The sequence below is a fragment of the Callospermophilus lateralis genome, chromosome 3, assembly GCF_048772815.1.
Source record: "Callospermophilus lateralis isolate mCalLat2 chromosome 3, mCalLat2.hap1, whole genome shotgun sequence".
Classification (NCBI taxonomy): Eukaryota; Metazoa; Chordata; class Mammalia; order Rodentia; family Sciuridae; genus Callospermophilus; species Callospermophilus lateralis.
Genome location: NC_135307.1, coordinates 88357389 through 88384996, shown reverse-complemented (window position 1 = coordinate 88384996; position 27608 = coordinate 88357389). Strand labels below are relative to the sequence as shown.

General features: G+C 36.4%; 1 protein-coding gene across 11 annotated transcripts in view; it reads right to left on the bottom strand.

The window, feature by feature from the left end:
* Positions 1-1536: 1536 nt before the first annotated feature.
* The window catches only part of Mga (MAX dimerization protein MGA), a 129161-nt gene continuing 103089 nt past the window's right edge, over positions 1537-27608 (bottom strand). For 2 of the 11 annotated variants that reach the window (XM_076850587.2, XM_076850588.2), the window contains exons 14-24: positions 27056-27353; positions 25130-25756; positions 21427-21717; positions 19754-21252; positions 16524-16654; positions 13811-13862; positions 11307-11516; positions 9841-9952; positions 9321-9554; positions 7948-8124; positions 1537-7065 (exon numbers count right to left, since the gene is read on the bottom strand). In XM_076850587.2, coding sequence (XP_076706702.1) covers positions 5786-7065; positions 7948-8124; positions 9321-9554; positions 9841-9952; positions 11307-11516; positions 13811-13862; positions 16524-16654; positions 19754-21252; positions 21427-21717; positions 25130-25756; positions 27056-27353 — 4911 coding nt within the window. In that variant the 3' untranslated portion in view covers positions 1537-5785. Of the gene's footprint in view, positions 7066-7947; positions 8125-9320; positions 9555-9840; positions 9953-11306; positions 11517-13810; positions 13863-15791; positions 16006-16523; positions 16655-19753; positions 21253-21426; positions 21718-25129; positions 25757-27055; positions 27354-27608 lie in introns of those variants that run through there. The other 9 variants (XM_077109158.1, XM_077109159.1, XM_077109160.1 and 6 more) reach the window with 9 other exon arrangements.

Here is a 27608-nt window from a genome sequence, read left to right as displayed (position 1 = left end):
AGCTGATTGGTCGTGATGGAAGAAAGGGGCGGGAGACAGAAACTTCAAATACAGCTTTAGGCGAGCCAGGAGTGAAACCAAGTCAAGTAGTTCATGGGATTTGTGTCCTGTAGTGCTCTCCCCGCAGTTAACCAGGCCTGTGTTATTCCAGATGTTTCCCTCGGTCCTATCAAGTTTTACTTGTGAATACTACCCCCTCTTCCCCAGGGATACTTGCCGAGGTTACTGTGAAGCCTTCTTGGACTAATTGGTGGTAGTTTTCCTGCTCATGGAGGTGAGGGGAACACATGGAAATATCACTACGTATTCCTATTTCATAGATACCTAAGCCAAACATTTATTCTCTAGAAGCCCTAGAATTTTCCACCTTGATTACTACTTAAAGAAACTACCTTTTAAAAAAGTTAGCCTACGTCAGAAGACTTGGACCTGAATAGCAGTACACTGTCTCACCCTATCCATATCTTTGGGATTCCTGAGGAAGATTATATATTAGCAAGAAAGACGACCAAACAGTGTAGACCTGGTACAACCAAATGGCAAAGCAGGCGGTGTTGCGTATACTTTGGCCACATATTGAAAACAAGATTCATAAAAGTTCACAGGTTGACATGGACAGGAAAGATGTTACTCCTTGTAACATCTCACTGGCAATAGATTTGAGTCAGGCCTTCTACCCTTCAACAATGCATTGTAGATCTAATGGAACTAAAATGGGACTTTCCCAAAACTGGAAAAAGGAGGCAAGAGGCATTAGCCTTAACTGTACAAACAGGTGGTTAACTCCAGAAACACCTTGCCAGTCTGTGCTTGGACTTTTCCACAAAGCTAATGTAACACTGCTAATAAATGGTGCCACCTGGTGTTTTTCACTTGTGTGCAGCCAACCCTAGCAACTTCCACTTCTATCCATGAAACAAGAAAAAAGTGTGCCCACAGTTATTCATAATTCTCTCCAGGTCATTTTTGGGTCCACTGACAACTTTCTCACCTACCCACTCATGGCCAAATAAAGGGCTTATGAAGTGCCATTGGTTATTTCTTATCTAAAGCTACTTCAGTTTAGTTTCAGAGAAAAGGTTCTCTGAATTGTTCTTATTTTAAATTGAAGCTGCACTGGCAAAGCTCCTGCTTTTCTTGTCTGAGATGATCTACTAAGATGATCCTTTTTTAAGATAAAATACAACTGAGAAAGTGTAATGAGAGGATGAAATCTGGAAACTTCCAAAGCCCAAAATCACATTTTTAATTCTTCACAATTCAAGCCCAACCTTTATTGTCCAAGTACCATACCACCTTTTGAGATGCCAATATGGAAATAAGTGCAGGCTGTTCACATGCTTCATGAAATCCTAGAAAACAACACTCCCAGGGCAGGGGCTGTAGTTCAGTGGCAGAGCGCTTGCCCAGCATGTGCGAGGCACTGGGTTCCATCCTTAGCACCATATAGAAATAAAATAAAAGGCATTCTGTCCATCTACACTACAAAAAAAAAAAAAAAAAAAAAAAAAAAAAAAAAAAAACACCCAGGTCCAGTGTGAATGTCAGTGTTACTCCCTTATCTCTCCCCTTAAATACTTATCATCTCCAAAATGCAGTTGTCTCTTTATATAAAAGTATTTCGTTGGCCATACACTATTTCACTATTCATTCTCCTTGTATATGTACTAAATCTGTATGCATGTTTGTCATATTCTAAAATTCCAGATGTCTGGGAATAAATGTTATATAGTTGTCTTGTTTAGCATTATGCTCTTTAGATGCAAGCTGTATATTCACCCTAGGCAAGTAAGGGGCAATTAAATGATTCTGGAAAACTTAACAGGCTAAATATTTGCTAATCAATTCAAATTTATTGAGCACCTTTACATGCAAGGCACTGAGACAGCTGAGACCAAAGACTGCAGTTGGAAAGGGGATAGATTTCAAGACAATGCTTCCAATGCTGCTTTCCTATTCAACAAAAATCTCTTCTACCAGCAGTTTACAATGTAAAACTTAATGGTTTAGCCTTAGCACCCTCCACACTCACCTCCATCACTATTAATATTTATGCCTTTGTAGAAAGGTTCAGTCATTTTTAATATAATACAGTTGTCCTGGTTTAAAAATATATCAAATAATTTCCTTTTATTTCAAATATGTATTTTAACTGTTTTTGTTCAACTGACAGTAAGTCTAACTTCGCTTTAATTTTCCATGCACCAGTCATTCATGCCCATGTAAAATTTATTTCCTCATAGTACTTTCTCCAAAACCAACATTTTATGCAAGAAAAATATTGATTCTTGGTTTATTAGTCATTTTTCATAGAAGTACCTGAAATGTGCTACCTACATGGTGTATAGTTGTTGTGTTTGTTTGTTGTTTGTTAATTCTGGGAGTGAGGGACAAGGGTAATCATTATTTTCTAGACCTGTCTTCAAAGTGCATTTACCTCTCAATTCATCCCACCCCATTCCTTTTCAAATATTTCAATCAGTAAAGGAAAAAATATATATACTAATAAACACTGTCAAAAATAACACATGGATTGTCTGCCTTTGTCCTATATTCAAAATATTTTCAAGCCAGTTACAGAAAGATCTAGCATCAGGTATTTCATCCATAATTCTGGGAAAAAGCAACTGCACTTATTATAAAATTATACAAAGTAAGTAATCTATATGAAGCTTGTATTACTGAACTTGATCTGTTAGAGATCTCTTAAATAGGAGTAGCTCAACTTCTAAAGAATGCCTTTAATAAAACTTTTTGTAAATTATCAAAGTAGTCATAGTATCTTGCCTCAAGAATACTTACTGTCCTTAACTACTAAGATTGTTGTTTTATATCCTGTTATTTCCCAAGGTAACAAACTGCCTTGCAAAAAGTATTAGGCTAGCCTTTCTTCACTGTAGAATGACTTCTGAAACAAATATTTGCCATCAGGTTGTACAAAATTTTGAAGCCTCCATGTATGACATGCTACAAGGATTAGAATAATAAACCTCCCCCAAATGGCATGTCAAAAACTTTGCAAACAGGAAGAAATTCCCATAGAAAAACTACTTCGAAGATACCTGCTCTTAAATAGGTCTCAGGGCATTAAGAATTATATACTCCAACTCGGCGCAAACCTCAACACGAAGTCCTGCTTTCATTAGTACAACTAATTATTTCAGGCTTACACATCCTGCCCTTTAATTGCCAAACAACTTCTTGTTTCTAAAAAAATAGTCACTTTCAAAAGCAGAAAAGGAAAGATATATATATATATATATTTAATATATAAAAGAAAATGCTAAATCTGACATAATTATATTCTTAAAAACATTCCATTTATTTACAGTTGTATAAAAAGGCGAATTATTGGTCTACTGAGATCATGCTTCTTATAAGAGTTAGGGTGAGAGCTCACTGTCTTCCGGGTTCCTCAACTCTTCTCTCTCAACTTCATCTTTCATAATCACACGTGTAATTTTCATAGATCAGTTTTTCCTAGGGTAAGGTGAAAGGGTAAGCATTTTTGGAGATTTCAGATTGCTGCCAAAACTGAAGGTTTGTTCTGAAGACTGAGCTCTCCTCAAATTAGCTCTGTCTTAAGAACACTGTATCTTGGCGCTTGTGGGGATTGTAATGACATCTGCAGTCTTCTCTGAACACTGGGAATTATCCCTCATTTCTGTCTTTTTCACCTCATATAAGCACAGCCAAATATCCTTTAATCAGGAACTGACCTTGGCCCATCTGCCTATTTTCTTCTAAGGAAGGGAAAGTGTTCAAAAGCTTAAATGGTCCTTCTTTTCCTGAGGATTACTCACTCCCTTGCTTGCTCCTTGGCTGACCCTCAAAAGCCACTGAACAAGAGCCTTGGGAAGTCAGGAGGAAATGTGGGGATGAGACAACGAAATAATGGGAAACTGCTATACCCAGGTTAAAGAACTGGCATCTCCAAGAACAATTTTTAGGAAGGAAGACAGGGGCTGGACTCCTTGGCTAAGGCATTGGATGATATCTGTTGGGTAAAGAGTAGAAGAAATAATGAGGAGCATTCTTTTAACTACTTCAAGCTTCTTCAGCAATGAGTGAAGGTTAAGTGCCTATAAGCAGGTCTAGAAAGGCAAGCAGCACAAAACCAACAAAGAATTTGCCCCAGGGCACTTTGCAGAGTAAATTTTCCCATCCTTTTCAATCTGTTGATTACCAGAGTTAATAGAAAAGGAATCAATATGGAAGTAATAATTCACTGGCTAGATCCATTCCAAAGTTGGTCTCATAACCTAGGTCTGAATAATGCTGAGTGGGACTTGGGATAAAGAAGGCAGGGGATATAGAAGAAACAGCATAACCCAGGCACAGCCCAGGCACTGGAAGCTCTTGTGTTAGTGTTTTACAACACAAGCAAATCCTGTCAATGAAGACAGAACAGGGGTTACATTCCGAAATATAATCATTTAAGAAAGGCAAAATGCAGCAGCTAAATCCCAGTCTATACATTTTCAGAATAGTGATTCTTGCCCCCAGGAGTTTCCAAGAGACCCCTCAAGTGCACCATGATTATTTACAAACTAGATAGGAAACATTTCTATACTCAATACAAATCTCATCTTCTAGGTTGAAAACTTCAGCCTTTGAGAAATCTATGAAAACAACTATACAAAAATATAAATATCTTTATCTTTACAGGCTGTCAGTTCATACCCTGACAGCAAATGAGTGAAAAAGCTCTACAGATCATTGAATCCATGGTAGCAGATAAAAAATATATCTTGTGATTCAAATACTGCCTTATTTCCCTGGTAAAGAGTGCCTACTGTGACTTGACTTTTCTTTACATCATGCGCAGGTAACAGTGAATGAAACCTTCAAGCACCAGGAGGCTAATTTAGGAAATATCCAGCCCCATTTTTTTTTTCTTTTCTTTGTTTTCTTTTTTTTTTTTGTTTGTTTGTTTGTTTTTTTGTTTGTTTAATTTTGGCTACTGTCTCTGGTCTGGACAGAGAATGCTTTTCACATTAGCTGTCTAGAGTAATATGATTTGTGAATGGGGAATGGCTCCCTCCATGTCTACCTCCAAAATACATATTCCAGAAATCCCTGGCACTATGAAATAATTTTTTTAATACCTACAAAGACAATAAGGGAGCACTTTAACATCTCAAAATAATTACCTTAATAGTAAAAGTTAAATCCATCCTTACTTTACCAGAAGGCTTAAATTTGTTAATTCCGATTGAAAAGGTGAGGGAATGAAAGCTAGTTGGGATATGAAAGAAACGATTTTGCTGAGTCACATAAAATCCTTCACTTTGGTATTTCATGGTACCTATCTTTCCCTATTATTAAAAGGCCAACTAAATACTCTCTTCTGAATCCCTTTGCACAAGTGCATCACATTCCTTAGATTTTAGACAATCTAATTGCTATCAACTACAGTTCAGTCCATAGCAATTCCAAAGTCTCAAGCAGCCTTTTCTCTCTGGGAAGAGAACTAGGTACCACTATGGAGCCAGTCTTGTTATCAATGCCTTGGGTAAGAGGGGTACCTCGTGTTCAATAATGGATCACATTTTAGGATGAGGGGACCCAGCACCACAAGTGAGGTAACACATTTTAACATGATCAGAATTTCATAGTATTTCTTATACCAGGGCCAGCACCCCTACCCCCTTTCTCCATTATTATCCACCATATATACCATCACAGCCAATCAAGGAGCATAGTTCCATGACACAAATAAACAGATGTCTGCAGAGAAAGGAGTTGAGATTCAATTTCCCCTCACAGCCTGAGGACAAAAAGTTCATTTCCCTGCAGAACCTGGTGAGACTCCAGGATTGCCCAATTTAGCCACAATAGGTGCCAATGTAGGCATCACCTTGCTATCCCGGCCTTCCTGGTCATTCCCTGTTAAGTTCATTTTGTGTCCAATTGACCCAACTTTGGCAGCTACAGGTGCCAAACAAGGCATCACCTTCAGACTCTGACCATCTGCATCACTAGGAGGATTAGCTACTTTTAAACCTAAAGGTGCCAACTTTGGCATAGGCCTCCACAAAGTATCTGTGTTGCTGTTCTCTAGACCAGTCTTCATGTGTAGGATGGGCGGTGAGGACACACTTTCAGGCTCTGTAGGGAGGCCAGATGTACTCTTCCCTCCATCACTAGATATCCTGTGGGAAGGAAGGGAATCCTTTATCTCGGAGTCAATAACAATCTTAAGGACATCTGGCTCAGAAGCTGTTTCCACAAGTTGTTTTTCATTCTCAGAAAAGTCATCATCTTCCAAGTGCAAGAGGAGGGGGCTGATGGAGTCACTCTCCCTTTGAATATCATCAGACAACTCTTTCAAGTCTGTTCCCAAGTGGCCAACCTGGAAAGTTGCTCTGTTCCCAGGGGGCAGCTTAGTGATAAAAGCCTGCCGGGCATCCTCTGAGAACTCCGTATCCATAGAGCTAGGCAGTTCAGCCAGGCTAACAGAGTCATCATTTAGTTGCTGATTAAGAAAGGCAATCTCATTGAGCAGTGAAGTCAGTGTCTCATCAGTATCATCCTCATCTTCCATGCTAGTTAGCAGTTCACTGGGATCAAGAGCTGCTTCCTCAATGGCTGATGCTACTTTCCTCAGTTCCATTTCTATGCTTGAGTCTTTGAGATCTTTCATCTTTAATTTATGAAATGGAGATTCCTTAGACTTTAGTCTCTCCCCTCTTGATTCACCCTCTTTCCATTTATACCGAATCCCTCTCAGATCACCAGTAATCTTTCTAGGTAAGAACTCCTGTGCTTCCTGCATACTGGAAACATCAATGATTTGTGGAAAACCAGAATCTTTATTTGCCAGAAAAACTTGTGCTGAACCCAATGCCATTCTGCTATCTCTATGGCTTCCTCTGGAAGAGATTCTATCCAATTCTTTTAAGGAGGTATCTTCATTTCTGACAGTGTCTTTCAGGTGGTCAAGTGGCTTCCCATCAGTACCATCATGTGGATATTTGTTGCCACCCATATCTACCACGCCTCCATCTGTGGCCAAGGATGTCACATTAACAATCCGTGGCATCATAAATAAGTCATCATTTTCTGAAAAACAAAAATTTGGAAAAAAAGAAAAAATTCATTTAGATCTACAGTAGTAATTGTCCCATCCACTCCTCACCAATCATACACCTTAGGGAATTGTTAAAATTCACCAGTCTACTTTTGTCAAGAAGAAAGAAATATAATAAGTCAAATAAAATACAACCAAAAGATCCTCTGGTATTCCATTATTAATAAAAAGTTCCATTGAATCATTTTTTAGAAAAGCTCGCCAAGTTATTTCTCATCCTAAGACAGAAATGCATCTTGATTCACCCAATTAGCTGTTATTTTGAAGGTAAAATGAAAGCCTAGAAGGAGCACAGTAAAAGAAACAGAGGAGTCCTCCAGAGTGGATGTAGTAGTATAGACAAGGAATTATTGTTAGCAATGGCAACAAAGTAACTAGGATTTTAATGTTGATGAGGATCCCCTTTACCCTTTTTTTTAACAGAAATTTTGGTGTCTGAAATCTAAATCATCAAAATGACACGTTTTTTTTTAACCCTTTACCCCCAAAAGGAGTGGTGCTCAAACTGAAACAGGCTGGAAATGTGGGAGGTGCATGATTTCTGAGTATAACAAAAATTTATGATATTTATTAACACCAAAAATTAAGATGACGACTTTTCAACATATTCCTTTCACTTTGACATCTTTTTTTATTCTTCTACTTAGGAAAAAAATAGAGTTCAGAAAATAGTCCCCAATCCCAGGTAAAATACACTAATCAGTGCCACAAGACCAAGTTAAACATGTTATCTCTCACCAAGGCATTGCCAACAGAACAGCTTTTTATCACTAGAGAATGCCACCTCTGTCTCTGTCACTGTAAGATACCAGCGAGAACTTTTTTCCACTACCCATGGAGTCAACATGACATACCTGATTGAGCTACAGTACTGCCTGCAACTTGAGGCTTCAGATCAGTTTCTAAGAGAGCAGGAGGAACAGTTACTACTGGTCCTGAGAATAGGGGACCTTTTAAAGTGAGCACTTGTCCTTGTGGGGTCATCACGAGGTTGGCAGAAGTGTGTGGAGTATTAGAGGATGAGATGTTTTCTGTAAGGAAGATCAGAAATTAGTTATGGATAAAATATGTTCAATTAATGCTAGTGTAGTCCAGGAGTCTAGGAGGCATTCCCAAAACCAAACTCTGACTTGAAAAAAAAAAGAAGTAAATTTCAATTTAGTAAAACTAAACTAGCGGAGCTTGCTTTTTTGAACCACTTTTCACTGAATAATGGTTACCTGTTCAAAGATTCCCCCTAAGGGAAAGAAATGATTTGTTGAGGAACAGAGCTAGGGAAGCAGTTTTTCAATGGAATGCTTTTGACAGACTAGACAGATAGTCAGGATGAAGAAAAATTTTATCCCTAGGTTTCCTTTCCTATCCACTTCTAATAAAGTATTTCAAGTTTCCAGGCCTCAGTTTTTCCCACCTGTGAAATGAGATAATACTATCAAATTCCTTTCTTGATGATAATGTCATTGGATTTGGCAATGTTAAAACTAACTTGTATTTTAGTATCCATCTGGTTTTAATATACTAAGCTATATTTTCTATATTTTTCTATATTTTATTTTTGTACACTGGGCTAGCCTGAGTAAAAAAAGATATATGTTTCTTTTAAGGATAAAAACAAATAATATAAAATCAGTATAGCCTAACTCTCAGAATCAAATAGAAAGAACTTAAAACCAATTTACCTTGTTCCTTAATAGATCTAATGAGAAACAGAGTCTATTCAACAACAACAACAAAATTTAGTATTTATTTATTTATTTTAAAAAGAAACAAGATCTCACACTATGTTGTCCAGATCTAAACTCCTAGGCTCAAACAATTCTCCTAACTTTAGTCTCCCAAGTAGGTCACATCATCATGTCCAGCTCAAAATTAAAAAAAAAAAAAAAATCCAGTTTGTCTCAGACCCAAGTATTCTCAACCCATTGGCAGAACTGCCAGGAGGGATAGGGGTGGGGGAATAAAAATTAAAGTTTGAAAAGTTGGCATTTACTAAAAACACCTAACTATAGACTACCATCAGAATTAGGATCAACATGTTAATCATAACTGGTTAGCTTCTCAAGAGTTGCTTGAGTGTGTAAAGGTGGAAATAAAAATCTAATGTTAATTCAACTTTTTATATAATTCACTTTTATTTAACTAAAATTATGGCCAAGAGAAGACATTCAGTCCACTAATTAAATTGATGTTCATCTATATTAAGGAAAGCAAAGAATGTCCCTCCTACCTGTGGCCTGGTCTCTTTTTCTGGAAAGAATCAAAGGTTTCCCCCTCCTGTTATTTATAAACATCTGTCCGAGATCTACAGATGATGTAGAAGATCCTTCCTGCTGTTTGCTAGTTCTGGGAGAGACATCAAACTCATCTGATCCCATCTTCTTTTTTCTTTTTTGTGCCTCTAGTGCTTGCTGTTTTGCATAAATATACTCTAGCTTCTTCAGGACCACTTCTTCTGTCTTACCTACAGGTTGATAGGGAATAAATTATCACTCTCTGAATGACCCCACATAATAATGAGAAATAGAGTCAACTGAAATCCAGTTGATTTAACTATATTCCCCAAAACTATGGAAGGCAAGAGTGATTATAATCCAGAAGTATGTCCCACCCAGTCAAAAGATAACTCTGATACAAACTTAGGGAACACCAAGCCTTAATCTAAGTAGTATCTGGAAAGGTCTACTGAGGATTTCTCCTTGCTAAAGATATTACTATGCTCTTTATCAAAGACCATTTATTTATCTCACCTGAAAGAGATGATACCTTCCGTATCAGAATATTTCGTTTTCGAGTCAGGAGATTTTTCTGTCCTATCAATTTGTCTGCTTGATCTGTAAGTCCCTGAATTTCACTGAATGCCTAGAAAAGAAATAGCAATATTATGTCAATTGATCCATTCTTTGCCAAAAACAAGGAAGGCTAACAAATTTCTTTAATAAAATGGGTGGGTGGGTAATCCCTAGGGATTGAACCCAAGGGTGCTCTACCACTGAGTTATATCCCCAACCCATTTTATTTTTTATTGTGAAACAGAGTCTTCCTAAGTTTCCTAGGCTAGCCTCAAACCTGAGAATCTCTTGCCTTAGTCTCCCACATCACTGGGATTACAGGCATAATGTTCCCACACACAGCTTTCTTAGTGACAAAATCATAAATTAATAATTTAAAGATCTTTAAAATACCATTTAAAACAACTATTTATTTATAAGAACTTTTTTTTGTTAAACCACATGGAGTTTTCTGGGTTATACTTTAAGGGAATGTAGATAATGATTATTTTCAAAGAAAACATCACTGAGTAACAGGTGCTCTATTATTTCATGAAGAGAGATATAAAATATTCACGTTCAGTTTAGATTTTAATTTAGATTTTAAACAACTTTAATCTTCTAGCATACATTTGGTTGAAAGAACACTGTGCTAGAGGTATATGAATGCTTACCCTATTATTTCTCAACAACTTTTTTTTTTTTTTTTTTGTACCAGGGACTGAAACCAGGGGCACTTAAACAACTGAGCCACACTCCCAGCCCTTTTTATGTTTTGAGACAAGGTCTTACTAAGTTGCTGAGGCTGGCTTTGAACTACCCCATCCTCCCTAGATGCTGGGATTACAAGTATGTGCCACCATGCCCAGCTATATCTCCAACTTCTACTTAAAAGTAATTTAAACAAAACTACCCTAGCTATTCTATGTGCAAAGTTAAAACTTCTCCTAGTGTGAATATTTCAGATTTTCTTTAAAAATGTCAACTGTTATGAAGTATGTTAAAATATCAATTATGGGCAGGGATTGTAGCTCAGTGATAGAGCACTTGCCTAGCACATGTGAGAGGCACTGGGTTAGATCCTCAGCACCACATAAAAACAAATAATAAAAAGGCACTGTGTCGATCTACAATTAAAAGAATATATCACTTATGCTATATGCTTTATACTGTGACAAACTAAGTACTAGTAAGAACAATGTAAAGAGAATGTGGTAAAAAGAGTTACCCAGAGTTTCTGATTTTAAAGGAAAATAACTCTGTTAAATTAGCTTTCAATAAAAACCTACTCTGACTCAATATAACAATTTCTCCCTCTAAGAAATTTACTGAACATTCGCTAGTACACATTCAGTTGTTAAAGTAGCTCTATTTCAATTTCCATCACATGGCAATGGGTCCCCTTTCCCATATTATCTATAAGGTTCTCTTGGACACACACTTACCCGCGTAAGAATGAGACTTTTGGAAACCTTGGAAGAATGAAGCAATCCCAATGTAATCTTCAATTTTTCAAAGAGATCTCTCATTTCACCACGTCGCCGCCGCTCATTGGCAGTGTGTGTCCGGCGATAATAGGCAAAAGCTTCTGCTTCTTTCTGTAGTTTGTCATTCCAGTAATCAGGTTTCAGTTTTAAAGGAATTTGTGGAGGAGCCTGTCCAAATGAGATTGCCTCCTCAACATCTTTCACACGTACCTGCCCTCTACCACTATCCCAAACAGCATTGCTCTATCTCAGGTACCCATCATCTTCTGCCTAGATTGTTATAACAGCCTCTTGATTGCTCATCTTAATACCACTCTATCCTTCCTCCAAATCTAATTTCAACAATGTCAACAGTATAAATTCAAATACATGCTAATATAATCATATCAATTTCCAACTCAACTTCAGTGGTTCTCAAATAAGGAAAAATATGGGAGCAAGAGGGAACATGGCATCTTTTATTGCTGAGGTTAGTTTTGCAATCAGGGATTAAACCCAGGGTCACTAAACCACTGAGCCACATCCACAGCACCCCCCTTTAATGTTTTTATTTTGAGACAGGGTCTTGCTAAGTTCTTGGGGCCTCGCTAATTTCCTGAGGCTGACCTTGCAATCCTCCTGCCTCAGCTTCCCAAGTCACTGGAATTATAGGCATGCACCACCACATCCGGTCTAGAACATGGGATCTTTTGTAAAGCTTATTTATATAATTTATTATTATCAAAACTAATTTTCATGATACAAATTATATTAAAAAAATCTTGATTAGTGGAAAAATGATTAAAAAATAATTAAAAAAAAAATACTGTAAGATCTTTCACAGCTCCATAAAGGATCAACTTCCACTCTTCTAAATCACCTTTTTCTCCAGCCATTCCTAACTGTTAGAAATTCCAAAAACACACAAGGCAATCCTATACCTCCCCTTTTGTATACACCTGATGACCCCTGCCCTTTGTCCCTCCCAATCTTCCATAGCACTTAAAATTTAACATCTAAAACTCAAACACTGTACTTTTCCTAGCAAAGTCTGCCTTCACTCTCAGAATCCCTTAGGCCTCCTTTATTCTTTTTTATTCTATTTCAATTTTAAATATTATTTACTTCTTATGAACAAGTTATAGATAAATGTAAAGCTAATAATACATGAAGAACTTATATATTTTCATGCTGCCTATTGACTACTTGCTATGCAGAAAAGGATTTAACTCACATCATTTTTATATCTTTGCCACTCTATTTTTCTAACATAGCTATACCACTAATTTTAGTTCTTCACTAGATCCCTTAGCAACTTGAATATATAGTTCTTAATTTCTTGTTTTATAACAATAAATAGATTATTTTGACTTTCCACTTTGTAAAATGAGGGTATTGGTATCTATATCTTTCTCTTTTTTTCTTCCCTTTGACTGCACAATCTGTGGTATGTATTTAGACATTTTTCAAGAATAAAATTAGGTTTTTCATATTTTACTCAGAGTTATACAAATTCTTAAAAAAAATCACTGAGGGTGTTTATACTATTCTGACACTATAAATATTCATAGAAACTGAATAATTACATTTCCTATCTTACACAGCTTTGTTTTTATTCCCCTTCTGAGGCTGTTAATTATCTTTCCTGATACTGTCTGTTTTCATCATTACCTTTACAGTGACCAAAAACTCTTAAGATAAAGACATTTTTCCTAAAGTTGAACCCTCTGTACATTAACATAGTATGGGAGAATAAAAAAAGCAATAAGATAGAACAAATTTAAATAAAGGAAAGCACTGCAAGTACTTGCTTCTAGTAATTTGGGTATAAAACAAAAGATTATGTAAACAAGCTATTATGAAAGCTCTGCCATCTAAATATATGTTTTAGAATAAACAAAAATAACCAAATATAGTGATATTTATGAAAAATAATTACAACCATGCACATATGTTTCCTATGATCCTCAAATAGCCAAACAATCATGCTGCAGGGTTTTTGAGAGAATTTGAAATGAAATGCCACCCTCCACCTCAACCTAATCTCCATCACTACCTTTATCTCTTAAATAAAGAAAACATAGTAACATGGTACATTTAAAAAATTAAAGGTAGTTTAAACTTCATGGCTCAATTTGGACCACTGAAAAGTACAAGCCTAGGCTTACAAGTAAGAATGCCAGCTTGTTTCACATCAAATCATTACAATATACAATTAGTTTTCAAATAAGCAAATAAATTTTCATAGGCTTCATATCCATTTGAACTCAATTATTCCCTCTCTGGGGGAAGTAGAACTAAAAGGGAGAAAAGCACATTAACAGTACAATTTTGTTAAGGGGGGACAAGTTGATTATATGAACTTCTTGAAAAAAAATCCTTGAAAAAAATCTCAGTTAATATAGCTGATATTATTTCAACTCTAACATAAACATTACCAATTTTATTAAATGAGTAATTATCATTAAATATGTTCTAAATACCTTTCGACTCCTTTCAGCAGCTTTTTCATCAGCAGAGATATGGGTACGGCACCTAGATAAATATAGTATTTTTCAATGTCTTATTGAAATTCAACAATCTAAGACCTATTTAACAACTATATTAAAGCACACCACCCTAAATTGTCTAAATTACAACCAATTTATTTTCCCCAAGGTGTGGTAGTGGGCCATATTATTTATTCAACAGCATACTTTTTTTTTCTCTAAGAAAAGCCTGTGTACAATGAGATGCCTATAATCCCAGTAACTCAGGAAATGACGCAGGATCACAAATTTGAGACTATACTCAGCAAACTTAGCAACAACCCATCTCAAAATTAAAAAAAATAAAAAAGGGGGGATGTAGCTCAGTGGCCAATCCCCAGTACCATAAAAAAAACAAAACCAACCCCCAAATGCATACTATTCAATCACATTCCCTTCCATCCTTCTCATAGGTAAATACTCCTGAATTGTGTTTCTTCAGTTTTCTTAGGAATGTCCATTTCTAAACAAAAAAATTTATGTATCATTTTAAATAGTATATTGTATCTTTTTGCAACTGAGTTGTTTCATCATTACACCTGAGATATGTTGTATACATAGTTCTAATCTGATTATTTCAACTAGCATACAGTATTCCAGTGTGAATCCCCCCTGCCCACCAAAAAATTTTTAAAGAATATTAGTAGTTTTTATATTGTTATTAGGTCATTTCTAAATCTTCACAACAGCAAAACAACTCTTGCGCATATGTTGTAAACTGTTGTATGGTAACATAAGAGTGGAATTACTAGGTTCAAGAAAGAGGTATGTACATCTTCAACTTTAGTAGATGTTCAACTGCACCTCATAGGGGTCATAACAATTTAATGAGTTCCCATTGTTCCACGCTTATATGGCACTATCATAAATTTCTATTTTTGACACACTTGAATATTAAGAGTATGAACTGATACAGTTACTGCAGTTTAATTTGCACTTCCCTAATGTCTTGTGAAGATGAACAAATCTGTACATGCTTACTGGCCTTTTAGGTTTCCTCTTCTGTAAGCTTTCAGCTTGTGATATCCATATTTTTCTATTGAATCATATTTTGTTTCTGCAGTGCTGGAGATCAAACCCAGGGTCCTGCACATGCTAGGCAAGTAGTGTGCCACTGAACCACACCCCCAGCCCTGAATTATCTTTTTCTAATAGACTGGTAACAAATTTTTAATATCCTAATACTAATAACCCTTTGTCAGTTTTATGTACTACAAATACTTAAAGACTAAGCTTGCCTTCTCATTGTTTTCAAGGTGTTCTGACAGAATTTTGAGGGTTTTTTGTGGTGGTGGGGGGAGTACCAGGGATTGAACCCAAGGGCACTTTACAACTGAGGCCCAGCACTCTGCCATTTTTTTTTTTTTTCCATTTTTAATGTTTTATTTAGAGACAGGGTCTCACTGAGTTGCTTAGGGCCTCCTAAATTGCTGAGGCTGGCTTTGAATTCTCCATTCTCCTGCTTTAGCCTCCAATGCCACTGTGCCAGGCTAAAGTTTTACATTTAATTAGACTTAAAAATTAAATCTTTATTTTTGAGGTGGGGGGCAGGGTTGGGGACTGAACTCAGGGCCTCAGGAACACTAAACATGGCTCTTAAATCTTTAGTTTCAATCTATTCCTTTATAGTTTGTGCTCTTTCTGTATTGGTTATGCTTGATCCTTTGTTATTCTAACCCACTAATATGGTTTCTCACAATTGACTGAATTATTATTTAAAGTCTTTTAGTATGATTTTATAAAAGTCTTGCACAACTTTTATTAGATATATTCCAAGGAAACTTTCTTTTTCCTGTTACTCGTGTAAATGGTATATTTTAGATTTTGTTCGTTGTTACTGTTTAGGAACTCAGTTTCAAAACATGCTTTATTAATTCAACAATACTGTTTAGCTTATTAAGTCTAATTCAGTTAAGAGACTCAAAACTCTTTCATCTTAACCAGTAGGTAACTGAAGTAGCCTGCAAATAGTTCTGGTGTAAAGATAATTACTAGTCCTACCTTCTATTCCTCAGACTTTTTCAGCATCAGTAGGGATGAAGAGTTACTTTCTCAGATCATTGCTACTTCATATGTAACAGGAGAAGTACAAGGTCTAGCAGAAAACAAGAAGTCGTATCTTCCTTCCCTTCTCTCTCATATCCCAGTCCCTAATCAATACAAAGTTTACTAAAACAGAAAAGGAAATATTCCTGAGCAAGTCCTCATATCCTCCGTATTTTCATTTTATCAGCCGAAGAGGCAGGAAAATTTTCATACCTGTAACTCACCTGTTTAACTAGTAAAATAAACAAATTTAGAATTTAATGCCTTATTCTTAAAAGATAAATAACATTTGTTGAGTAGTCCACTGTGTCAGTTATGCTAGTTACATGTATTATTCAACAACTTCAAAACTAGTATTTTAACACCAGTCTATCACTCTCCAAAAGCATCTATTATTGACATTTATACCCTGCCTCCGAACAATAAGCAAGGCAAGCGAATCAGCTCCTAATCACAGCTTCTCTTTTCATCTGTACTAGTCAGAAAAAAAACTAGAAGAATAAAGGAACCAGGTCAGTTACCTAAATGTCCTAAAAAGAACATATAGGTTTTTTCTGATTACAAAGTAACAACAATTATAACAGCAACAACAATTATAACTCAAAGATAAGTTAAGACTTACGGCTGTTTGAATGACTGTGTGTGAACTACAGTGGTCTTCTTGTGGGTAACATTAATTTCCTCTGAGAGCTCTTCTATAGTCTCAATGTCCACTTGTTCCTCATCATCCTCAACATATTCTACACAGTTATTCTGAAAAACATCATTTCAACAGTAAATAAAGTATTGAGGTGCACCCACACCTAAACTTTCCCACTGCATGCTCACTTTATAAAATCAGCTACTACCAAACACTGATCTTACACTGGAGTATTTGACAATTGTAAACTTGTTAATCATAAAAAAAAGAATTAAGTCAGACAACATATGACTAGAGTTAACCACCAAGAACTACAAAACTCACAGATATATATTAAACAGACATCATTAATTCTGAAGCTAAAGAGAGTTCCCAACGGGATGCATTAATGCTTCAATGTTACCTCTAGAGGATAAAATTCAGGTATGGCTTCATTAAGGCTTTCCCAAATCCACCCCCTTGCCTTTTTTTTTTTTTTTTTTTTTGATGGGTAGGAGTGCTGGGGGTTGAACCCCAGGACACTCTATCACTATGATAAATCCCCAGCCCTTTTTAAGACAGGATCTTAATATGTCACCAAGGCTGACCTTAAACTTGTGATCCTTCTGCCTCAGCTTCCTGAGTAGCTGGGGTTACAGGAGTACCACTGTGCCTGGCTATGGTTTCCTAAATCTTAAGATCAAACGCCAGTGAAATAAAATTTGGAAAGGAGGAATATGGAAAGAACAAAATTCTATTTGGGAATTGCGGGTATAGCTCAGTGGTAGAACACTGAATAGCATGCGCAAGGCCCTGGGTTCCAATGAGGAGGAAAAAGGAGAGAAGAGGCCTGGAGGATGAAAAGGAAAAAGAAGGAGAAAAAAGGAGGACGGAGAAGGAGGAGGAGGAGAACTCTTTCCTAAGTGGGTTTCATGACTAACACCATATCAGATGCCAATAAATCAACACACACAAGGCAGATATGGTACAGAATACAACCCAGACAATATTCAAAGTCTCTCAACCCCACAGAAGGAGAACTCTTAGGAATTTCAGATTTCAAAAGAAACCCAGGATTGTTGTGGTTCCTTATATCAAAGAAGATATCAATCAAGTAAGCATTTACCAATATGCATCTATCATAAAAATTCACTGTTTATAACACTAAAGTTATATAAATATATGGGACAAGCAGATATTTTTAAGTCCACCTTTAAAAGTAGTGTTTACTATGCCACAAACTAAATAAGAAATACATTATCTCTTATATATACTCACACTGTACCAGAGAGAGACAACATCCCAACCACCTCTGTATGTTTATAGACTTTTGGGAAAAATTACTTACCCCCAAATTATAGGTTTTGTAAGATCAATAGACACTAAATACAAACTATCTTTTGTTCCCACCCCAATTTAAGTACAACTTAAACAATATACATTAAATTTAAACAGTGTATATAAACATTAATTCTAGGCAGCAAAATCAACAGCATCCCAACAGAATTTTTAGTTAGTATTTCAGGTATATATGCTTTGTGATATTTAGACTGAAGAATGTCTGCCTACTGCATAGTTTCAACTGTAGACTTTCCAAAAAAAAGTACCCAGTACTTCATTAAAGTGACTATTCACAGCTTTGCTCACACCATTTCAATCTAATTCTAATAACAAGTATAAAGATAACTTAAGTATGGGGCATGTACATAAAAATGATATAGAATTTAGATTTTGGAGATCATTTCAAATACTGTTCTTACTTTTTAAAAAATCTGTGTAAATTATCTATGAAATTCCCAACCTGCACCTTTAAGCAGTATCTCCTTGCAATTATGGCACTCTAAAGAACTGACTGGATTAAAATCAATTCTGCAACTAGCAATAGTTTTAAAGTTGAACTATTTTTTGGTCTGATTTTTCTCTGGATTGACTACAATGGGAGATCACAAAAAGCACTGTAAGATCTGCAATATAACTTTTAAACTCAATGAATTCAGATTTCTAGATATATAACCTTGAAAAGGATTACAAAGAAAATTATAAGGCAAATGCATATAAAATCATTCAATTTTAGAGCTAGATCCTCACTTATAAATCAGACAACTGAGGTTCAAAAATAATGAACCAGGAACATTAAAATATTTAAACATTTTATACTAACCTTTTTGTTATATTTTATCTGCATAAGGTCATTAGGGATTAACAAAGAAAGACAAACAATTCAGGAGCTGAATGAATCTTAAGGAAATGAGATTCTGAAACATATCAACCACATGATAATCGGTACAGAGGGCTATGTCATCTGCTCCCAAAAAGAGGGAGATTTTTAAATTTCAGGGCACCCCATAGATTGTCTATAGTCTCATGTTTTACATCAGACCCTATATCAGAATTTGGCAAATCAAAGCCTGACTTACTGGAACAAAGCCACAGTCATTAACATACGTATTGTTTGTGGCTGCTACCACACTACAACAACAGCTGAGCCAACCAGCCTGCAAAATCTAAAATATTTACTATCTGGCTCTTCACAGAAAAAGCTTTTCTAACTCCTGCTTTGTATCACACCTGACTCACAATTACTTAGTTCAGTTATTACACCCCTAAGTAGGAAGCCTATAAAAATGCTTCAGGAAATTTTTAATAATCAATTATAAAAGTCATATTACAAAGGATTATAATTAAAGTCTAAAATATAAATTCTGGAAACTAAGTATTCAGAGGATAATTAAAAGGCAATTTAAGGCAGAATTACGTTAAAATATTAGACGGTATTTTTCAGTTTTTCTCCAAAACAAAAACTTCACTCTAAATGCAGGTAGACAGGGTTATCCTCCAGTTCAAAGGTCACCCATTCATTCTGTTTCTTACATATTATATCTAACAGATAAGTTAGAATCACTCCATGTAGCAAATGTCAAAGAAACTACTGAGATCAAATAGGTGTAGTGGTTTCAAAACATTCCTTTTAAAGCTACTAGGGATTCTCAAGCATCTATACCCCAAAAGTTCAAGCTACCCTTACGATAAAAAACAGACAAATGTCAAAGGATAAGCCCAATAAATGTTGCCTGTCTGATACATCCTAAAAGCTACAGGGCTGTTAATAATGATCTAAACCTAGGCATCCAAATGAATGTATTAGGTCTTATTGATCTTCTGGAAAAACTACTGTCTCTAATAAATCATTTAAATCCTTGAGGTTTCAGTCACAACAAAAATGGGCTCACCACCTTTTCTACATCATCAACATCCTCACTCTGGTAGTCAGAAACAACATCCACAATTTCATCAATAGAATCATCGGTTTTCTCATTCTCATCTTCTTCATCCTCTTCTTCCAAATCCAAAACAGTAAAGCCAGTACTTTTTCTCCCACCCTTCTTCTCTTGCTTTGGTTGTATCTGTTCTCCTGGTAGCAATAAGTGACCTTGAAAGTGTCCATTCCCTTTGCTTCCTTTTGTAGCTCTCCTAGGAACAATGGAGAAGGCTGCAGGATTAGAAATCATACTCCAAGAATCACATTCAGTTTTTAAAACTCTGGCATTCCCAGTAGTTCCACTTTTTCCAAGTAAGTCAGAGATCCCGTGTTCTTGAAATACATCTGAATTTTCTTGACATGGCTTTGCTTCTCTAATTAACAACTCATCTGTCTCCTTCTTACATTCTTGCAAAGTTCCCACATAATTCCGGGTCAAAGGGCCCTTCAGGTGTTTTCTCCATTTTTCCCTAATACTGTCCTTCTCCCTAGAGTCTTCATATTCCTTCTCCTTGGCCCGTGGATTAGACTGCTGCTCCATAATAATTTTGCTCCCTGACAATTCAAGTTTACTTTCTTCATTAGAGATGACTGGAAACTCATTTAGTTTTTCCTCTGGATGGTCGAATCCCTTCTGCTGTTCCACCTTCACAGCATAGTTCTGTAGCTGTACTTTATTTACATTTTGTACTGTCATAATATTGGCTTTTTCAGAAATAGTCCTAACTTCTAGAAGAGACAGTTTTTCTTTAGAACTACTATGATTTCTAGTCCCACTCTCTTCATTAATATTTTTATAGTCTTCATCTGTGTGTGACCCAGCAATATAGGAGAGTTTAGAAGGTTTGACAGTTGTGGGACCTTCTTCTGTAAGAGAATCTTCATCCAAACGATCACCCCCATCTTCCAAGGAAATATTCAGAGTTTCCTCTGAGGTAATAGTTCCTGAATTTTGTTTATTAGCCTCTGGGTCTGTAGCTTCTCCTTCTGACTGTAGAGTTTTCCTAGTTTCCTTCTCTTTTTTTATAGAGTTCAATTCATCTTTTTGATCTATATTCTGGAATTCCTTCTTCATTTGAAGGGAAGCAACATGCTGAAGAATGGAGCTAGGAACAGGCTTTTGTCCTGGGAGCTGTAACAAGGCAAAACTACCAGACTGGAGAGGAATAAGACTGGCTGTACCAACAGGCTGCCCTCCTGAGCTATAGGTAATTTTGGTTTCAGAGCCTGATTTACTTGCAAAACTTTGTGGTTCAGGAGGAGAAATCCTCAGGGTCAATGTGCCAGCCTGAGAGACAAAACTAGGTCCAGAGGAAAGCAATGATGGTGCTTGAGTGATAACATTCACTGCTGGAGAAGACCCAATAGCCTGAATTACAGGATTCATAACAGAGAAAGCAGAGGATGAACTGGAAGATGGTGGAGTCTCAGAAGGTTTGGAAGGAGCAGGTAACCGGATTCCCATCACAGACCCTGAAAGAAAGAAAAAGAAAATTTAAATCATGACTGCCCATCTCAATAATTCACTGGTGTTTTTCTTTTTTGGACATGGTAAGAGATTAAGAATAATCCTGGTGTAGTAATAAATCATATAGCCAACTGATTTACTGAAAGAAAAATTCATTAGAAAGATCTCTAACTTTATACCTGGGTTCCGAAACATGACAGGCTGTAAACTGGGCTGGGTATTAGAACCTCGAATCTGATGCAAAGGCAGGAGCTGGACAATCTGCCCATTGGGATGCCTGAACAGGTTCATTCCACTTGGACTCCTTACAGGCTGCAAGACCATCCGATGTCCCTGAAGTTGTGGGTTTGGGACAGGTCTAAGCGTAGGAGAACCCTGCTGTACTGGAATCAACAACAATCGTGGTCCAGTACGTTTCACTGTGTTAGGAGAGATCTGTGGAGTAGCCACTGGAATTTGAGGGGCACTTTCTAAAAAACAAAACAGAAACATAATATCAGAATTCTCCCTCAACACATGAAGAAAAAAAGCTATGACAACAAAATACAGGATCTGACAATGCTACAAGCGACTTCTAATTTGAATTATAAAATTGGAAAAATCTTGTCTCATGGCTGAGAGGAATTTGTTTTAAACTCAAGTAACTAACCAGACATTGTAGAGTTTTGCATTCAGAATGATTAAAAGGCTGGAGATATAGCTCTGCTGGTAGAGTGCTTGCCTTACGTGCACAAGGCCCTGAGTTCAATCCCTATCACCTACCCGCAAGAGAACCCAGAATGATTTAAAAAAAAAAAAAGCATTAACTGTCAAGAGGTGCTTTTATAGAGATATTGCTTTTGCCTAATGACAACCAGGGTATTCCCCTAAATTTGGATTCATATTAAATTAAAAGACCTCAAAGAGACAGGTAAAGGCCGGGGTCATAGCTCAGTGGTAGAGTGCTAGCCTAGCACTTTTGAGACCCTGGGTACAATCCTCAGCACCACATAAAAATAAATAAAATGAAAGGTATTGTGTCCATCTAAACTAAAATAAATAAATAAATAAATAAATTTTAAAAAAGAGAAATAAAGCCTGACAAGAGGAGGGAAAAGACAGTTTTAAAACAAATGATTATCATTCAAATTGGTGAACTTATTTGACTTTGTTTTATAAATTTGTAAAAAATTCAATAGTCTGCCAATAAAGGAAAAAAATTAAACCCCAAAATTTCTGGCTTAATGTGATTTTCTATCAGATATGCACTGTGTTCACACAAAACATTAAAATTCTAAGAGAAAATCATATTAATAACTTTTTTTGTACTAAGGAGTAAACCCAGGAACATTCAAGTACTAAGCCACATCCCCAGCTTTTCCCTTTCTTAATATTTTATTTAGAGACAGTGTCTCTCTGAGTTGCTTAGGGCCTTCCTAAGTTGTTGGGGCCAGCTTTGACCTTGTGATCTTCCTGATTCAGTCTCCTGAGCCACTGGGATTATAGGTGTGCAACACCACACATAGCCCCATGCTCATAACATTTAGATGATAAACTGTAACACAAAAAATCTAGGACTATTCTAAAAATGAAATAAAACAAAGACCAGTTTGTTCATGAAAATAATACTGTGCAATTTAAACAAAAAACATTCACCTATCTTACATGAATTAAGAAAATGTTAAGACAATTTCTCAAACTTTTCAAATTTACTTTTAGAGTGATTCAAAACCTAAATTACCTCAATTCAGAGAATGAAAGCAATCTTTCTTATACCCACTGAAACTGTGACAATTTACTTAAATGTTGGTGAGGAGCAGGGAAAGAGAAAAACATAAATCAAACGAAAAAAAGACAATCAAAATATCCAACTTGACATGCTCTTTATGAACTGAGAATAAAATGTCCACTTCCTTAGAACTAGCAGTTACCTGAGTTCTCTGTATTTATAGAAGAGATAAGAAAATTTATTAACATCACTATTCTGGGCTGGGGAAGTGGCTCAGTGGTTAAGTGCTCCTAAGTTCAATTCCCAGTACCAAAAAATAAAATACAATCACTATTTCTTTAAGTGGCATTCAACAAAATATTTTAAGTGATATATGAATACAAAGTAACACTGTATCACACTGATAGAAAAGCCATTCCCATTTCAATTTTAATCTTTTGATTACATACATAAGAAAGTACCAGTCTTGGATTTTTTTTAAGTTGTTGATAGACCTTTATTTATTTATATGTGGTGCTGAGAACTGAACCCAGTGCTTCACACATGCCTACTCCCATTAATTCGCTACCACTGAGCCACAGCCCCACAATCTTAGATATTTTATCTTTAAAAAATGACTTCAGTATTTTCTAGCTCTCTTCATCAACAGAAAGAGATGCCACAAGCACAGAACTAACTTACAGTAAATATTCGAATTAATTAATATATTTTATTTACTACTTGTTTATGAGGTCAACCTGTCTTTTGGCAAGTAACATTGGCTTCCACTCAGTTTTGTCTCTTAAAAACACATTTATATTAAAAAGTAGTTAATTAAAACAATAATTTTTAAAATAGTACAAATGGAGGGCTGGGGTTGTGGCTCTGTGGCAGAATGTTCGCCTAGTTTGCATGAGGCACTGGGTTCAATCCTCAGCACCACATGAATATAAAATAAAGACATTGTGTCAACCTAAAACTAAAATAAATAAATAAATATAAAAAATAGTACAAATGGGACTCAGAGCAATATACTGATACTGGGTAGTTATTTCCCTTGAATTCTGAAAAGTTTCTCATTTTTGTATACATTAATTCTTCTCTGAATAGACTAAAAGAATCACCTACTTTACGTAGTTGCATTTGGATATAAAATATACCAAAGCACATAATATTCCTATTATGAATTTGTTTAACCTAAGCCAACAAGAGGAAAATTTTAACTAAGAAGTTGAGAATTTAAAATATGAGGGCTGGGGTTGTAGCTCAGTGGTTGAGCGCTTGCCTGGCACACATGAAGCACCGAGTTTGATCTTCAGAGCCACATAAAATAAATAAAAATGATTTTTGCTAGGCAAGAAAAGCTAGAATAGCAGGAGTATATGCAAGTGTGCCTAAGCCAAATCTTCATCCCTTTTTATTTTTTGTTTTGAGACAGGGTCTTGCTTAGTTGCTTAGGGCCCTGTTAAATTACTAAGGCTGGTCTCAAAACTTTCAATCCTTCTACCTCAGCCTCCTAAGTTGCTGGAATTTATAGGCATGTGTCACCACACCCAGCAGGAGTATATTTTAATCTTCAAAAAAGAAAAAAAAAAAAAAAAAAAAAAAGCCCTCAGCTTGGATAAAGCATAGGAAGAAGCCCTTTCATTTCAGTTTTTTTAATTAAAATGCAGCACACACACACCCCAAAAACGAGCACCTGTACATATGGTTCCCTTCTTAAAGATACGTACCCCTAGATCTCAGCATGTCACATAATAGGTTGTACTTTCTCCCATGCTCACCTTAATGACTGCTCTAGTGGCTCAGAGCTCCACTCTCATCTACATTATTTCGGTGTCCTTCAGCCAGCATTTCTATTCTAATGTTTTCAACAGTTTTTTTGTTATCTCCTGAGGCAACCTGCAGGCCCACTAAGTTCTACTAATTATCTCCCAAGGAATAAGTTGTTTTTGCAGTGTTTTGCTTACAAAATTATATATTTTCAGTGATCTAACTGCATTAACCATGAGCTCTATCATTTTAAAATGTTCAGTTTTGCAGAATGCAAATATTTTCAGAAATACACTCAAATTTCATAGCAGAAAACACCTACATGGTTATCCTGAGACAGATGACAGACAGAAAGATCCTATCCCCAGCTGCAAAATTACATAAACAACTATACAGTTAAGCAACTAGTAATTAGGCCTTACCTGGTCTCTGGCTCACTGGTGGACTCCCATTAATTCCTGAGAGTATAATAGGAACAGAGCCCAGAGATGAAGTAGGTGTGGTCACCATGGAGGAAGACGCAGCTGTGGTCACCATGACTATGGAGGTGGAGGCAGTGGAAGCAACAGGAAGAGTTATGGTTGGAGGAGATGCTACCAAAGACTTAGGAAAAGTAACTGAAGCCACAGGGGTAGTTATCCCAGTAGTTTTGGTAAGGTTCACAGTGGCTGTAGACTGGGTAGATGTTACAGGGGTGCTGGTATTAGTTTCAGAGACCTCAATAACCCCTGCAGTGGTGGCACCAGAAGAATAAGTAGTTTCTTTAGTTCCCACGTCAGAAATAGCAGTCATAGATGTCACAGCAGTAACATTCTCTAAAAACACTTGAGGGGTGGAAGTAGTGACAGCAGCAGTCACGGGACTGCACACCTGAACTGGCTCAGAAGAAACCACAGGTGTGACGACCATTACTGGAGAAGGTCTGATACTGAACTTCTGTGGCCCTGTCAGGGGTTGGGGTGTGCTAACTCCAGGTATCTTCTGCTGCAAGGCTCCAACTTTACTCATCACAAACTGTGTGAACACACCACCAGGAGAGGGTCGAGCCGCTGCAAATAAAAATTTGCAGGTCAAAAATCTTCAGTTCTCTTATTTTACCTTCCTAGTGACTGTGCTTATCAACATTAATTGTGCACCACTGGGTCAATTTCTTACAGGTACTACCTACCTGTATTATATGTGCCAATTTCCACCCACAGAAATCAAAACACTTCCCTCAATCCAAAACAATGGCATATAATTCCAACAAGAAAGGGATTAAAACTGAGTGTTCCTATTAAAATTCTCTGGCTATGCAAAATATTCAATTCGTCAGGACACTAAAAAGACAATACAGCAGTAAAACTTCACCACCTAAAACAGAAAGTAAAAAGAAGACAATTTTTTGCCTAATCCTAATTTTAAAACTTATTTCCACCACTTCCTCCTATACCAGCACCTCCACCTCTTTAAGGCTGTCTCTTATGAATAAGACAGTTAAGTATTGCATATTCTTAAAATGCATAGATATTTTTTCAAAAGAGTGCAGGACAGGGCTGCATTTTTGTTGTTGTTGTTGTTGTTGTTGTTGTTTTAAAATCACAATTAAAGTTGTTTTTTTAAAGGAGGCAAAATAGGTCTTTTTAAGGCATTAAATGCCTATCCTCTATCTTCACACAACTCCAGCCTTCAGCCAGATATTTCAATTTCCTGTTAGAGGAATAAGAATGAAGACACAATTGACACTTTTACTTAACATTCCTAAATAGATTTGAAACAACAGAAAGAGGAATTCAATAAAGCAACTGTTGATTCTCTAAATGCTAAAACAAGTGCTTCTAGAAGGCAATTTATTACATACTCTAGAAATGAAATGTTAAGCAAAATAAAGGTTCACAAAACAGGGATGTATGGAACAATATAACATTTTGAAAACCATGTTTTATAAAAAAAACTTTCTACTCTGAGCCTATACTAACCCAACTCTCTAACTTTTCTAGCTTCTTGAAATCTTAAGATCAAGGAACATGCATTTGATTGATGCCAAAACCCCTCGTCCCTACAGGAAAAATACTAGAGAAAATATTTTTTAAAAAATTAAATCATGTCTTTTCTATATTAATATGTAGAAGACTCAAAAATAATTCTAACAGTAACTAGTAACTAGACTCTAATTCATCTAGAATCATAAGCCATTAGAAGAGTTTACCAAAAAAAAAAAAAAAAAAAACAGATTCAGGTAACACAGACATCAGTAATAATTATGCCAAATCCTGTCCTTTTCTAATTTTAACAGTCTTCACACCTGTAATAACTGATCAAGCACTAAGTTATAATCCTTTCCAAGCTATATGTTCTCTCCAACTTACCAATTGGCCTTTTTGCTGGGACAAATGCCTTCGGATTCTTCCCAGGACGATTTGTGGTAATGCCAGAGGAGGATGTCGTTTTGGAGTTGGATGTAGAAGGCAACAGGGTACGTGGTTTCCTGGATGCAGCCACCTTGGCATTGGATGCTACCTTGGAGATGACAGTACTGAGGGTTGAGAGGTCCAGGACTGAGGGTCGCAACCTGCCTGTGATATAAGCAGCTAGCCTATTGGCTGGATGCAATGCCCCCATCTGTCCCAATAGCAACTTAGCCTGCGGGTAACTCTTACCATTAACCTGAAACAAGTGGCAAAGAGAAATTCTGTAAAGATAAAATTCTCTTGCTAACTCTTCTCCCTTGACAGGGGTTTCATTTTTACAAGGTTTTAAAAGTCTACTTTTCAGATGTGAAGGGGAAAAAAAGAAGTGGGCTTTTTCTATTCAGGACAATCTGAGTAATAGGGAAGTAGAAAAATGCCATCATCTGGTATTCACAACTAATTCCATTTTCTTCATTTTGTAGTACAGAAACAGAGAATCTTAGAAACTCAT